Below are 16,482 nucleotides of genomic sequence, written 5' to 3' on the forward strand. Positions count from 1 at the left end.
CTAATTAAGAATGCAATAAACTTGTGTACGAAAGTCACAGAAATATTAAAGAAAGTATTATATTGCTCTCTGTAATATGTTCTCCTAGTTGCAATGCAAACCAACTCTGAATAATTTGTACTTTAGTATTTTTTGTTATATTAAAAACATATACCAGATAAAATATTACAGTTTCATCTCTGTGTAAATCGAGAAAATTTACCCCTTTTAAAATATTAATTCGCAAATACTTTTGCGTGTGCACACACACGTACACACGAAATTGATGTTAAAAATTTTCCAAAAAGTATAACGAATTTTTTATAAATGTTATCCCGTGAACTTGGGAGCCGCTGCATGCGATTCCATTTGGCAAATCACGTAAATCAAGTTGTATCGGGAGTCTAAGGATTATTAATCTTTAACTCAAAAGAGAGCGAGTGTCCGATAGGTATCGTGAGGCACAGAAGAAAGTTTAATCGCTTTACATATATGCCACTTGGAGCAATCACGATGGCACATGTACCGCTTTAATATATAGAATAAGCTTTATAAAGATCTGCTGATTAAAAAAATCATTAACATTTCGCGCGTCATTGATGTAACATAAATTAACTGTCGCAAATCGTTGTGTTGTCGAAGTGAAGCATTATAGCGCATGGCGTTTTAATATTATCGTTAATCGTACCCGATTCGACGACACGACGCGAAGGAATGTCCGGCTTATCGAGTACGAGGGAATATGCCTCAATAAAACGAAGGGACTCGCAGACCGCACGCCGCAGATTGCCGCTAAGGGAGCTCGCCTCAGATGGGAGATCCAGATTAGCGGTGCGCGAGTAAACGAGAACGAGAACGAGCGGATAACGTGACTCGCGCGAATTGTGTGATGAACGGGCCGGTGCTGCTTGACGACTTCACCGTGTTGATCGCGAGTCAATGGACAGCCGATCAAAAGCTGTGCAATTGACGCGATGGCGCAGCAAGAAGATCGGTCGGGAAAATGCGCTTAATTACATGGCTGAGTAATTTCATTTTTTTTTATTTCCCGTCAGCAGCACGTGCTGACGTATGATTACGTTATGATACGTACATGATTCGAAACTGATTTTTGATCCAGTAAAATTTTTTATTGGTAACGTATCTATAAAGTTCTAAGAAGCGAAGATACCGCGAAAGAAACCACCGTCGAACGAGAATCCGACAGTGAATATCTCGTTCGACCTTATTAGAAATAATATTCTTCTGAAGCTGCAGAGTGCAAGAATGTGGATTGTAAAATGTGCTCTCGATATTTAATAATATTATAAATAATGTTACGAGGAAACGCGCAGCAAGATTTCTCTATTTTCGCTTGTAAATATTCTACCATAACGAGTCTCATCGAGCGATCGTTCGAATCGCCGGAGAGATGCTCGTAGAAATTTGCTTGCCGTTCCGAAGGAGGGCCGGCGATAGAACAGCCTTATTCGTCTCTGAGCTCTGTTACAACGATAGCCAATATGATGCGCTCCATCTCGGCCTTCGACCGCAAATCACGTTCCATTATACGTCCTGATAATCGAACCTGCGAGAAGGATTTCGGGAATTCTCTTCCGCGTACCACGAGATCGTCGTGTTCCGATATACCCCTTGCGGTTTCTCATACCGGTTAAAACTTCGCAACGAGTCGGCTGCGGTCGACGCACAGGCGTGTAACGCGTCTAAAATACGCATTCCTCGAGTCCCTTGTACGTTATTCTAGATGTAGCTCCGAATTACACGCTGCCCCGTAGCCGTTTGCAAAAATTTCGCGCTCCACGATACATTACAGGAGGTCGACCGACTAACGACGTTGGGATCCTCGCGACGTAAAACGTAGCTGTATTTAATTTAAACGCAAAAATCACCTAACGTCACGTAACCATGATGGCCAAATTAAATATGAATAATTAAGCATCTAACGGTACTTTTATATGCGTAATTAAATAATCTCAGCGACGATAGCTATGAGATTTATTTTTTGTTTAACGATTCGTTAAGTCAATTTTATTATCTGTAATAAACGATATAGGAAATTTAGGATCAATTTAGAATATTTCAATTTCGAATCGTTTCGTTTCTCACCAGGATAATAAAAGTCGAAAACTCTGCTCGTTTTATTACTACTATGTTTATTTCTACCGTTGAATTATTTTTATCTAAAGTGTACCATCACTTAGAATCGAATAAATGGTCGCGCCTCCCATGTTTTTACAGCCTTTTAAGAGACACGCATATACCCCTTTGAGTATAAGAGCACGTTGTGTCACTGCGCGACAATCGGGTGCAAATTTACGCATGAATTACGCAGCCATAAGCAACAGATATACGTACACACGTGAGTACACTATACACCTAGGTGCGTCACGCACAGTTTCCCACACTTTCGCCGTACTCTATAAACGCCCTTGACAATATTCCCAACGTGCATCGATATTTCTTTCGGCTAAGGGATGAAGTTCTTTTAATTAGACGAATCGTTACACAACAATCGTCGCGTTAACAGGAATAATAAAGTGCAACGTCTACCGATTGTAGAAGTAATGGAACGGTGCATTGTTGAACACACATTGGAAGGGTAATAAGAAATGGAGAGGTAATCAATATGTACCTTCCTTTCTTATACATGAACAATGACACAGGTTATAATCTACATTTTCCACACGTCTGCAAAACGTTGGTTGCATTACTGCACTGTTATATCCAAATTTTATAACTCAAAGTTTTAAATTCATTAATAGACACGAAATATGAAAAGTGTTGCTATTGTACGTAGAGGGAAGTCGATGCGTATCATAATAAAGCGATGGTTAGGCATAATGATATAAAATGGTGATGGTTACCCGTAAAGTTACCCGTAAAACTTATAGTGCTTGACATAAAAAGACATCTATTTCTAAGGAAAAAGTATACGATGTATTTTGCTAACTTTGATAATACCATTTTTATTGACTTATTCATTTTATAGTCGAGGTGGGAGAAAATCGAGGAAATTTATTCTCTTTGCTTACTACATTACACCTATTTCCCCCTTGCCGGTGCCTTATGAATTTATTACATTTGCTATTTATCCCACGGTAAACTAAATGTCACCTTTACAATTATCTTATGAGTCTAAAAAAGAAAAATATATCGTCTATGTAAATTCGATACATGGAAGGGGAAACACAGTTTTGCAGCGTTATTCCTGACATACGCATTTCAGTTTTCGTGGAAGATGGACTTGGGTGGAGAACGATATTATATGCTGAATAGAATTCTTATGTCGTGTCTCGGTCTGTGGCCTGATGACATTTCAACTTTCAAGAAAGTACAAATAATGTTTTATCAAACGTTATTCATATCCTTCCTAATATGTCAGGTATTCAATTTCTTATTCCATATGTATTTTACTTATTTAAATAACTGTTTATGCCAAGTCGTTGTGATATAACAATTGACAAGTCTCTATAATATTAAATGAATAAATTTTTATGTAAAATGATGTTTTCGTTTACATTTTTGCAATAATTATTCTATAAGGCTACTGCTTTCAGTGCATTCCATTGTTTATAAAACAGAACAGCATCAAGTATATTCTTAAAGTGTTGTCGCAAATTGTTTTGACTTTTATATATATTCTATTGTACAACACATGTCTACTACTCGGCGATACCGTAAGTGTTGACTTAATTTTAAAGTATTTCAAATTCTGTTGATATAAGATTTGTCGTTGAAATAATATTCTTTATCCATTTTAGTTTTTCTATTTCCCAATTTACATAACATCGTATTACGTAACTCTTTAATATATTGAAAAAAAATCAATTAAATATAATTAAAAATGATTACAATTGCATGAAAAAATAAAAAAGTATCTCATAGGATATATAATTCCTAAAAAACTTACAAAATATAATAAGATATTTTATTTGTGATCATAGATCAAATATATCTTTGACAGAGTTCGATACGATTGGAATATGTTAAAAGCTCATGCAGATTTGGAAATTTTACAAAAATATGCAAACGAAGCAAAATTCCAAACGATCTTTATTTTTCGTAAGATATCAAATCGAATGTCAATTGTATCAATCAAGTTCTTTTCCTAATATATTATTTTTATGTGAATGTTAATTTAGTTTTTAAGCATTACACATTATATTTATATCATTTAAATTCAAATGTTTTAGAAAGCATATGTCCAATTTTTTAAAATAATAACATCTTTAGATAAATGTCAAAACAATTAACCTAATATCTGTGGTATTGTGTTCTGTGAATTTCTTGTACGTTGTAGTAAAATATAAAATACATTGCATTTTATACTACGTCCACTACATGCTCACTGCGTCATGATTTATTTGCTTCAGTTTCGAGTAATATTTATTCATTGGTAATAGTCATAATAAGTTATTCCCCCCGTGTACTTGATATATTTACACCACTGAATGAATCACGATCGCTCCAAATATTATATACTGTGGAATACTTTGTCGACGAAGAAACATACTTTTTCGCTATTTTGATGCATATGGTCTTAGTTGCTTATGCTGGAGGCATGGCAGCAACTGCTATCGCAACAGTACTCCTAATATACATTTCGCACACTTGCGCTTTGTTTAAAATCGCCAGGTAAAATAAGAATCTTAATTTTCTCTAAAAATTACAGTAAGTCAATTCCAAGACAATCAAAGTAAATAAATTAAAATGAGTTTGCTTAAACAATATATTTAACAACGCATAAAACAATAGAAACGCCGATATCTTTAAAATAACAGATTTAAAATGAGAATAGACAAAAGACGAACGTTTCGAACAGTTTTTTTGTTCATCTTCAACACAACAAATAAAAAGATCCAGTATATCCAATATGAAGTAATAAATGTCATTATGAGTTAAAATAATTAAAGACATAAAAACATATAAAGCGAATTATAGTTGTACATTTTACAACGGAAGTTAGTCAGCCTAAGTAACAACATTACAACAGGGCAAGTCGTAAAGTTGAAATTAAAAATGTAAAGTGGCAGCAAAGATGAGCGCTGGTGTTTAGACATTTTAGAATCATAGGACGGTCGGAATAAATGGTGAGAAAAAAGGGCGATATGTTAATGTAAAAAAATTGGATAAAAACGTGAGAATGAGAGGAAAAAATTGTCTCATTTATTCCGGTTTTAAATATGCTATTAAAAATATCGCCTTTTTAGTGTTATATTATACCATGTTAAAAATATTGTTTTGGCAAACACATTTTAATTTATTTACTTTGACTCTCTTGGCCTTGGCTTACTGTAATTTTTATATTTGTAGTAATTTGTGTTTATTAATAATAGACAATAACAATACCACACATACATGCGCGCGTGCGTTCACATGCACGCACGCACGCTCGTACGCTCGAACGTATGCACGCACGCACACACGTTCACACCCACCCACACAAATAAACTTTATTGATTTATTTAAAAACCTAATATAAGAACACATTTAGTATCACTAAATCTGTATTTTGATAGCTATCAAATGGAACACGTATGTACAAGTGACAAAAATGTACAATTAATACCAAAGGACATTAAACAGTCAATGCTTTACAACAATTTAATTCATGCTGTATATGTTCATCGTCGAGCTATGGAGTTAGTAATAAATTATATTATTCCTTTGCACTCCTAATCGACTTTGCCTGGACAAGACAAAATTATTGTTGCGATATATAATATTACAAATATTAACTTATCGTTCATATAACAGATATCAACATGAACAAAGCTAAAAACAGCGAAATTTAATAAACTGCCATTTTTTGAATTTGATACGTCAAAAAGTCCTTGCAAAAAGAGCTCAGCGCACAGGCCAAAAATTATTGTTACGAATGAAAACTAAATATCTACATATTTTGCTGTTATAGTTCTGCTAATAATATAACAAACAGTTTTTCGATGTTCTTTATCGTGCTATTAGTATGTTGTGTGGCTATAATGAGTCTCAGTTTCTGCAATGTAAGCGTAAATGCAAACGAACAGAATATTATATCATTTATTGAAAAAAAATTTATTATTATGATGATATACAAATATAAAACTACAGAAGTTATAAAATTAATAAATAATATTCGCGATTCAAGGTAATTAATGCAGTGACATCCGGGGAAAAATTAGATGTAGTTACAAACAGTGCAATGATATTTGGAGTAATGTATTGTATTTTTCTGGGAAATTATGTTGGTCAGAACATTATAGATAGCAGCACTGCCATTTCTCAAGCGACGTAAGTAAACACATTGTCCGAACTGTATAATATTGTAAATATATCTACCATACAACTCTAGTAATTCTGTAATGTGTAATTAATGTAAATAATTGTAAATATATATATATATAGTATATACATAATTTTGTATATCATTAAATATTACTTGTAAAACATACAAACAACATAAATCAAGAGGTTAATGATTATTTAATAATTGATTAATTAATAATTTCATTTAATTAAATATATTAATTCATATTAATTGCTGTATATGTATATTTGTGTATGTAATAGATACAATGCACAGTGGTACACTGCGCCAATATGTATGCAAAAATTAATAATACTCATAATACAAAGAAGTAACAAACAGAGTTCTTTGACAATTGGAGCTTTATTTGACGTGTCGTTAGAAGGTTTTGCTACGGTAAGGACTATTAAGGGTAATTCGATTTTGATGAGTCCAATGACAGAAAGAGATTTTAAATATTTATTAATCATAATATTTATAGCTTCTAAGTATGTCCATATCCTACGTTATGGTTCTTCAATCTATGGGAACACTCACCGAAAGCGAAAAGAAGTAATAATTACGTATTAGGTATTCGAGTTGTAGGACTAGGATATGTACAGTACATTTTACATGTACTTTTCTACATATTCATTAATAAATTAAATCAAACCAAATAATAATGTAATACATTTTTGTGAAATTATTGCTATTGTGTCATAGATTAAGACATGTTTTTGGATTACTTTTTATCTTCCTTTTCCATTATTAACAATAATATCAACTTATCATATCTTCTCAATGTAATTTCCCTTTTTCGGTGCAGATATTTAATATAATTTATTTTCAATATTTTTTTCAATATAACATAATATGATGAAGCGTTAAATATGTAATGCTTACAATTTAATGTCGCCCACATGATTTAACATTTCAATAGCCTGAGTGAAAATAAAGACTCACTAGCCAACCTCGAGGGAAACTCAACAAGGCGTCCGCGTGAGAAGAGAATATTTCGGAAGAGGAAAAACTACTTCCTGAGAAATAGGGCCCAATCTGGGTCACTCTAACCAAACCTCACATCTCCTATAGAGAGCGCAAGCTTGACTAACATTTTTGCAAAGCGCATTCGGGCATGAAAAATTAATCCAAAAAAACTGTAAACCGACAAATATAAGTTGTTTCAAAAGTTTCGTCGACTTCTTTTCCAGCGAACTTGCGGAACCAGAGAGCTTTCAAATTGGTGACGTGATATACAGGGTGAGTCACAACATTTGTGACAACGCTCGTTAAAAGGTAGAACGGATCGGGATGAACAGAAAAGTCCGGTGCCATTTGCAATTTTCGCAATAGTTAACGAGTAAGTAATTTTTTAAAATCGTCGACTTTGCCCTGCCCACCGCCTAATTCAAGCGCATCGCGAGATGTGACCGCACGGCGATCGAAATTGCCAGGCGAGGGGGGAGGACAGCGCGCCGTTGCCGGCGAGCTTACGTCGCCGCTCCCGCGTCTCGCGGCCCACCACGCGCCAGGCAATATAGATCGCCGTGCGGTCACATCTCGCCACGCGCTCGAATTGGGCTGTGGGCAGGGCAAAGTCGACAATTTTTAATAATTAATTACTCGTTAACTATTGCGAAAATTGCAAATGGTACAGGACTTTTCTGTTCATCTCGATCCGTTCTACCTTCTCACGAGCGTTGTCACAAATGTTGTGACTCACCCTGTATACTTCTTTGAGTATAGGGACACGCTGTGTCACTGCGCGGCGTTCGGGTGCGAATTTACACATGAATTACGCAGCCGTAAGTGACAGATATATGTACGCACGTGAGTACGCTACACATGTACGTGCGTCACGCACAATTTCATAAACTTCCGCTGTACTCTGTAAGCGCCTTTGACACTATTCCCCACGCGCATCGATATTTCTTTCAGCTGAAGGATGAAGTTCTCCTAATTAGACGAATGGTTACACAACAATCATCGCGTTAACAGGAATAATAAAGTGCAACGTCTACCGATTGTGGAAGTAATGGAACGGTGCATTGTTGAACACACATTGGAAGGATAATAAGAAATGGAGAAATAATCAATATGTACCTTCCTTCCTTATACATGAACAATGACACATGTTATAATCTGCATTTTCCACACTTCTGCAAAACGTTGGTTGCATTACTGCACTGTTATATGTATCCAAATTTTTTAATTCAAAGTTTTAAATTCATTAATAGACACGAAATATGAAAAGTGTTGCTATTGTACGTAGAAGGAAGTCGATGCGTATCATAATAAAGTGATGGTTAGGTGTAATGATATGAAATGGTGATAGTTACATACCCGTAAAGTTACCCGTAAAACTTATAGTGTTTGATATAAAAAGACATCTATTTTTAAGGAAAAAGTATACGATGTATTTTACTAATTTTGGTAATGCCATTTCTATTGATTTATTCGTTTTATAGTCGAGGCGGGAGAAAATCGAGGAAATTTAGACTTTATTTACTACACACACCTATTTCCCCCGTGCCGGTGCTTTATGAATTTTTTACATCTGCTATTTATCCTACGGTAAATTGAACCTTTACAATTATCTTATGAGTCTAAGGAAGAAAAATTGATCGTCTACCTAAATTCGATACATGGAGGGGGAAACACAGGTTTGCAGCGTTAGGCCTGACATACGCATTTCAGTTTTCGTGGAAGATGGACTTCGCTGGTGAACGGTATTATAAGATGAGTAGAATTCTTCTGTCGAGTCTCGGTCTGTGGCCTGATGACATTTCAACTTTCAAGAAAGTACAAATAATATTTTACCAAACGTTATACATATCCTTTCTAATATGTCAGGTATTAAATTTTTTACTCCACATGTATTTTATTAATTTATAAATGAATGTTTATGTCAGGTCGCTCTGATACAACAATTGACAAGTCTCTATAATATTAAATGAATACAGTTTTATTTAAATTAATGTTTGCTTACATTTTTGCTATAATCTTTCAATAAGGTTACTGCTTTCAGTGCATTCCATTGTTTATAAAACAGTACAGCATTGTGTGTATTATTAAAATGTTGTCGTACATTGTTCTGACTTGTCTATTTATTCTGGTATATAACACATGTCTACTACTCAACGATAACGCAAGTGTTCACTTGGTTTTATAGTATTTGAAATTCTATTCATATAAGATTTTTGTTAAAATAATATTTTTTATCGATTTTAGTTTTTCTATTTCCAATTTTACTTAACATCGTATGACATCTAATAATTATTTAATATATTTAAAAATATTGAATTAAGTATTATTAAAAAAATATTACAATTACGGGAAAATATAAAAAAGTATCTCATAGGACATATAATTTCAAAAAACCGCCAAAATAAGATATTTTATTTGTGATCATAGATCAAATATATCTTCGACAGAGTTCGATACGATTGGAATATGTTAAAAGCTCATGCAGATTTGGAAATTTTACAAAAATATGCAAACGAAGCAAACTTCCAAACGATCTTCATTTTTCGTAAGATATCAAATCGAATGTCAATTGTATCAATCAAGTTCTTTTCCTAATATATTATTTTTATGTGAATGTTAATTTAGTTTTTACGCATTACACATTATATTTATATCATTTAAATTTAAATGTTTTAGAAAGCATATGTCCAATTTTTTAAAATAATAACGTCTTTAGATAAATGTCAAAACAATTAACCTAATATCTGTGGTATTGTGTTCTGTGAATTTCTTGTACGTTGTAGTAAAATATAAAATACATTGCATTTTATACTACGTCCACTACATGCTCACTGCGTCATGATTTATTTGCTTCAGTTTCGAGTAATATTTATTCATTGGTAATAGTCATAATAAGTTATTCCCCCCGTGTACTTGATATATTTACACCACTGAATGAATCACGATCGCTCCAAATATTATATACTGTGGAATACTTTGTCGACGAAGAAACATACTTTTTCGCTATTTTGATGCATATGGTCTTAGTTGCTTATGCTGGAGGCATGGCAGCAACTGCTATCGCAACAGTACTCCTAATATACATTTCGCACACTTGCGCTTTGTTTAAAATCGCCAGGTAAAATAAGAATCTTAATTTTCTCTAAAAATTACAGTAAGTCAATTCCAAGACAGTCAAAGTAAATAAATTAAAATGAGTTTGCTAAAACAATATATTTAACAACGCATAAAACAATAGAAACGCCGATATCTTTAAAATAACAGATTTAAAATGAGAATAGACAAAAGACGAACGTTTCGAACAGTTTTTTTGTTCATCTTCAACACAACAAATAAAAAAGATCCAGTATATCCAATATGAAGTAATAAATGTCATTATGAGTTAAAATAATTAAAGACATAAAAACATATAAAGCGAATTATAGTTGTACATTTTACAACGGACGTTAGTCAGCCTAAGTAACAACATTACAACAGGGCAAGTCGTAAAGTTGAAATTAAAAATGTAAAGTGGCAGCAAAGATGAGCGCTGGTGTTTAGACATTTTAGAATCATAGGACGGTCGGAATAAATGGTGAGAAAAAAGGGCGATATGTTAATGTAAAAAAATTGGGTAAAAACGTGAGAATGAGAGGAAAAAATTGTCTCATTTATGCTCGTTTTAAATATGCTATGAAAAATATCGCCTTTTTAGTGTTATATTATACCATGTTAAAAATATTGTTTTGGCAAACACATTTTAATTTATTTACTTTGACTCTCTTGGCCTTGACTTACTGTAATTTTTATATTTGTAGTAATTTGTGTTTATTAATAATAGACAAAAACAGTACCACACACACACGCGCGCGCGCGCTCGTGCACGCACGCACGCACGCACGCACGCACGCACGCACACACGCAACCAACAAATAAACTTTATTGATTTATTTAAATACCTAATATAAGAACACGTTTAGTATCACTAAATCTGTATTTTGATAGCTATCAAATGGAACACGTATGTACAAGTGACAAAAATGTACAATTAATACCAAAGGACATTAAACAGTCAATGTTTTACAACAATTTAATTTATGCTGTATATGTTCATCGTCGAGCTATGGAGTTAGTATTCAATTATATTATTCCTTTGCACTCCTAACCGACTTTGCCTGGACAAGACAAAATTATTGTTGCGATATATAATATTACAAATATTAACTTATCGTTCATATAACAGATATCAACATGAACAAAGCTAAAAACAGCGAAATTTAATAAACTGCCATTTTTTGAATGTGATACGTCCTGAAAAGTCCTTGCACAACGTGAAAAGTCCTTGCAAAAAGAGCTCAGCGCACAGGCCAAAAATTATTGTTACGAATGAAAACTAAATATCTACATATTTTGCTGTTATAGTTCTGCTAATAATATAACGAACAGTTTTTCGATGTTCCTTAACGTGCTATTAGTATGTAGTGTGGTTATGATGAGTCTCAGTTTCTGCAATGTAAGCGTAAATGCAAACGAACAGAATATTATATCATTTATTGAAAAAAAATTTATTATTATGATGATATACAAATATAAAACTACAGAAGTTATAAAATTAATAAATAATATTCGATTCAAGGTAATTAATGCAGTGACATCCTGGGAAAAATTAGATGTAGTTACAAACGGTGTAATGATATTTGGACTAATGTATTGTAGTTTTCTGGGAAATTATGTTGGTCAGAACATTATAGATAGCAGCACTGCCATTTCTCAAGCGACGTAAGTAAACACATTGTCCTAACTGTATAATATTGTAAATATATCTACCATATAACTCTCGTAATTCCGTAATGTGTAATTAATGTAAATAATTGTAAATATATATATACATAATTTTGTATATCATTAAATATTACTTGTAAAACATACAAACAACATAAACCAAGAGGTTAATGATTATTTAATAATTGATTAATTAATAATTTCATTTAATTAAATATATTAATTCATATTAATTGCTGTATATGTATATTTGTGTATGTAATAGATACAATGCACAGTGGTACACTGCGCCAATATGTATGCAAAAATTAATAATACTTATAATACAAAGAAGTAACAAACAGAGTGTTTTGACAATTGGAGCTTTATTTGACGTGTCGTTAGAAGGTTTTGCTACGGTAAGGACTATTAAGGGTAATTCGATTTTGATGAGTCCAATGACAGAAAGAGATTTTAAATATTTATTAATCATAATATTTATAGCTTCTAAGTATGTCCATATCCTACGTTATGGTTCTTCAATCTATGGGGACACTCACCGAAAGCGAAAAGAAGTAATAATTACGTTTTAGGTATTCGAGTTATAGGTCTAGGATATGTACAGTACATTTTACATGTACTTTTCTACATATTCATTAATAAATTAAATCAAACCAAATAATAATGTAATATATTTTTTAAATTATTGCTATTATGTCATAGATTAAGACATGTTTTTGGATTACATTTTATCTTCCTTCTCCATTATTAATAATAATATCAACTAATCATATCTTCCCAATGTAATTTCCCTTTTTCGGTGCAGATATTTAATATAATTTATTTTCAATATTTTTTGCAATATAACATAATATGATGAAGCGCTAAATATGTAATGCTTACAATTTAATGTCGCCTACATGATTAAACATTTCAATAGCCTGAGTGCAAATAAAGACTCACTAGCCAACCTCGAGGGAAACTCAACAAGGCGTCCACGTGAGAAGAGGATATTTCGGAAGAGGAAAAACTATTTCCTGAGAAATAGGGCCCAATCTGGGTCACCCTAACCAAACCTCACATCTCCTATAGAGAGCGCAAGCTTGACTAACATTTTTGCAAAGCGCATTCGGGCATGAAAAATTAATCCAAAAAAACTGTAAACCGACAAATATGAGTCGTTTCAAAAGTTTCGTCGACTTTTTTTCAAGCGAACTTGCGGAACCAGAGAGCTTTCAAATTGTTAACCTCAACGTGATATAGATACGCCACCTTATGGAGCCAATCATCTCTTACAAGAGACTTGTATATACTTCTTTCAGTATAGAGACACGCTGTGTCACTGCGCGGCGTTCGGGTGCGAATCTACACATGAATTACGCAGCCATAAGCGACAGATATATGTACGCACGTGAGTACACTACACATCTACGTGCGTCACGCACAGTTTCACACACTTCCGCTGTACTCTGTAAGCGCCTTTGACACTATTCCCCACGCGCATCGATATTTCTTTCAGCTGAAGGATGAAGTTCTCCTAATTAGACGAATCGTTACACAACAATCATCGCGTTAACAGGAATAATAAAGAGCAACGTCTACCGATTGTAGAAGTAATGGAACGGTGCATTGTTGAACACACATTGAAAGGGTAATAAGAAATGGAGAGGTAATCAATACGTACCTTCTCCTTATACATGAACAATGACACATGTTATAATCTGAATTTTCCACACTTCTGCAAAACATTGGTTGCATTACTGCACTGTTATATCCAAGTTTTTTAATTCAAATTTTTAAATTCATTAATAGACACAAAATGTGAAAAGTGTTGCTATTGTACGTAGAAGGAAGTCGATGCGTATCATAATAAAGTGATGGTTAGGTATAATGATATAAAATGGTGATAGTTACCCGTAAAACTTATAGTGTTTGATATAAAAAGACATCTATTTTTAAGGAAAAAGTATATGATGTATTTTGCTAATTTTGATAATGCCATTTCTATTGATTTATTCGTTTTATAGTCGAGGCGGGAGAAAATCGAGGAAATTTAGTCTTTATTTACTACACACACCTATTTCCCCCGCGCCGGTGCTTTATGAATTTTTTACATCTGCTATTTATCCTACGGTAAATTGAACCTTTACAATTATCTTATGAGTCTAAGAAAGAAAAATTTATCGTCTACCTAAATTCGATACATGGAGGGGGAAACACAGGTTTGCAGCGTTAGGTCTGACACACGCATTTCAGCTTTCGTGGAAGATGGACTTGGGTGGAGAACGATATTATATGCTGAATAGGATTCTTCTGTTGTCTCTCGGTCTGTGGCCTGATGATATTTCAACTTTCAAGAAAGTACAAATAATGTTTTATCAAACGTTATTCATATCCTTCCTAATATGTCAGGTATTCAATTTCTTATTCCATATGTATTTTACTTATTTAAATAACTGTTTATGCCAAGTCCTTGTGATACAACAATTGACAAGTCTCTATAATATTAAATAAATACACTTTTATTTAAATTAATGTTTGTTTACATTTTTGCTATAATCTTTCAATAAGGTTACTGCTTTCAGTGCATTCCATTGTTTATAAAACAGTACAGCATCGTGTGTATTATTAAAATGTTGTCATACATTGTTATGACTTGTATATATATTCTGACGTATAACACATGTCTGCTACTCAATGATAACGTAAGTGTTCACTTGGTTTTATAGTATTTGAAATTCTGTTCATATAAGATTTTTGGTTAAAATAATATTTTTTATCGATTATAGTTTTTCTATTTCCAATTTTACTTAACATCGTATGACATATAATAATTATTTAATATATTTAAAAATATTGAATTAAGTATTATTAAAAAAATATTACAATTACGTGAAAATATAAAAAAGTATCTCATAGGACATATAATTTCCAAAAACCGCCAAAATAAGATATTTTATTTGTGATCATAGATCAAATATATCTTCGACAGAGTTCGATACGATTGGAATATGTTAAAAGCTCAGGCAGAATTGGAAGTTTTACGAAAATTTGCAAACGAAACAAAATTCCATACGATCTTTATTTTTCGTAAGATATCATCTCGAATTGCAATTGTATCAATCAAGTTATTTTCCTAGTATATTATTTTTATGTGAATGTTAATTTAGTTTATAAGCATCACATATTATATTCATATCATTTATATTCGAGTGTTTTAAAAAGTTATGTAAAATTTTTTACAATAATAACATCTTTAGATTGATGTCAATAGTATTAAACTAATATCTGTTGTATTTTTTCTCTGTATTTCTTATACTTTTTTAGTAAAATATAAAATATATTACTTGTCATACTACGTCCACTACATGTTGACTATATCATGATTTATTTGCTTCAGTTGTGAATACGAGCGCTGCGTTGGGAGTAGTTATAATAAGTTGTATTCCCCGTGTACTTGATGTGTTTATACCAATGAATGAATCACGTTCGCTACAAATGATAATTACTCTGGAATACTTTGTCGACGAAGAATCATATTTTTTCGCTATTTTGACGCATATGTTCTTAACTATTTATGTTGGAAGCATTACAATAACAGCTACGGCAACAGTAATCCTAATATACATTTCGCACACTTGCGCTTTGTTTAAAATCGCTAGGTAAATTAAGAATCTTAAATATCTTGAAAAATTACAGGAAGTCAAGGCCAAGAGAGTCAAAGTAAATACAATAAATTGTGTTTGCTATAAACAATGTATTTTGACATCGCATAAAACAATAGAAACGCCGATATCTTTAAAATAAGATACTTAAAATAGCAATAGACAATAGACAAACGTTTAGAACAGTTCCTTTAAACATCTTCGGCGTAAAAGATAAAAAGATCCAGTATATTTAATATGAAGTAATAAATGTTATAAGTTAAAATAATTAAAGAAAGAAAAACATAAAATGTATTATAGTTATACATTTTAATACATGTTAATCAGTCTAATTAACAAAATTACAATAGGGTAAGCTGTACAATTAAAATTAAAAATATAAAGTGGCAGCACAGACGAGCGCTGATGTTTAGACATCTTAGAATCGTAAAACAGCCGGATAAAACGCTAAGAAAAAACGTTGCGATATGTTAACTAAAAAAAAATTGGGTATAAATGTGAGAATGAGAGGAAATGGTTTCATTTATTCTGGTTTTAAACATGTTATTAAAGATATCGCCGTTTTTATTCTTTCAAGCAATGTTAAATATATTGTTTTAGAGAAGTTATTGTAATTTAGTTACAATATTTACATTGACCCTCAAGGCCTTGACTCACTGTAATATTTATATTTGAAGTCATTAGTCGTTTTTATTCTGAAAACACACACCCACACACGCGCGCAAACGTGCTCACGTTCGCGCACAGGCACACACTCCCCCGTCTACCTTTAGCCTCTCTCACCCGCCACACCACTCTCTCTCTCTCTCTCTCTCTCTCTCTCTCTCTCTCTCTCTCTCTCTC

General features: G+C 32.7%; 3 protein-coding genes across 4 annotated transcripts; all 3 read left to right on the forward strand.

Moving 5' to 3' along the window:
• Nucleotides 1-3,223: 3,223 nt before the first annotated feature.
• On the forward strand, nt 3,224-7,537 carry LOC105560262. The gene is made up of 9 exons (XM_012009210.1): nt 3,224-3,361; nt 3,537-3,656; nt 3,924-4,041; nt 4,353-4,614; nt 5,499-5,621; nt 5,894-5,984; nt 6,110-6,252; nt 6,532-6,664; nt 6,750-7,537. Exons 1-9 carry the CDS (start codon nt 3,245-3,247, stop codon nt 6,822-6,824), a joined length of 1,182 nt encoding a protein of 393 aa, XP_011864600.1. The 5' UTR covers nt 3,224-3,244; the 3' UTR covers nt 6,825-7,537.
• A 394-nt stretch (nt 7,538-7,931) lies between these two features.
• Nucleotides 7,932-12,629, forward strand: LOC105560261 (odorant receptor 85b-like). Of its 2 annotated transcripts, none has more exons than XM_012009208.1 (9): nt 7,932-9,100; nt 9,276-9,395; nt 9,662-9,779; nt 10,091-10,352; nt 11,219-11,341; nt 11,636-11,726; nt 11,850-11,992; nt 12,261-12,393; nt 12,479-12,629. In XM_012009208.1, the coding sequence occupies exons 1-9, from the start codon at nt 8,957-8,959 to the stop codon at nt 12,551-12,553; spliced, it is 1,209 nt and encodes a 402-aa protein (XP_011864598.1). In that variant the 5' UTR covers nt 7,932-8,956; the 3' UTR covers nt 12,554-12,629. The 2 variants fall into 2 exon arrangements, with proteins under 2 accessions (XP_011864598.1, XP_011864599.1); XM_012009209.1 differs by having other exon boundaries at nt 9,276-9,362.
• A 1,541-nt stretch (nt 12,630-14,170) lies between these two features.
• On the forward strand, nt 14,171-15,636 carry LOC105560266 (the record flags this gene model as incomplete). The annotated part of the gene is made up of 4 exons (XM_012009215.1): nt 14,171-14,386; nt 14,560-14,679; nt 14,947-15,064; nt 15,375-15,636. Coding segments are annotated over exons 1-4 (644 nt in total), but the record flags the coding sequence as incomplete, so codon positions are not given.
• Nucleotides 15,637-16,482: the final 846 nt, after the last annotated feature.

Source organism: Vollenhovia emeryi, unplaced genomic scaffold (assembly GCF_000949405.1).
Source record: "Vollenhovia emeryi isolate VEMERY1.0 unplaced genomic scaffold, V.emery_V1.0 DF939235.1, whole genome shotgun sequence".
NCBI lineage: Eukaryota > Metazoa > Arthropoda > Insecta > Hymenoptera > Formicidae > Vollenhovia > Vollenhovia emeryi.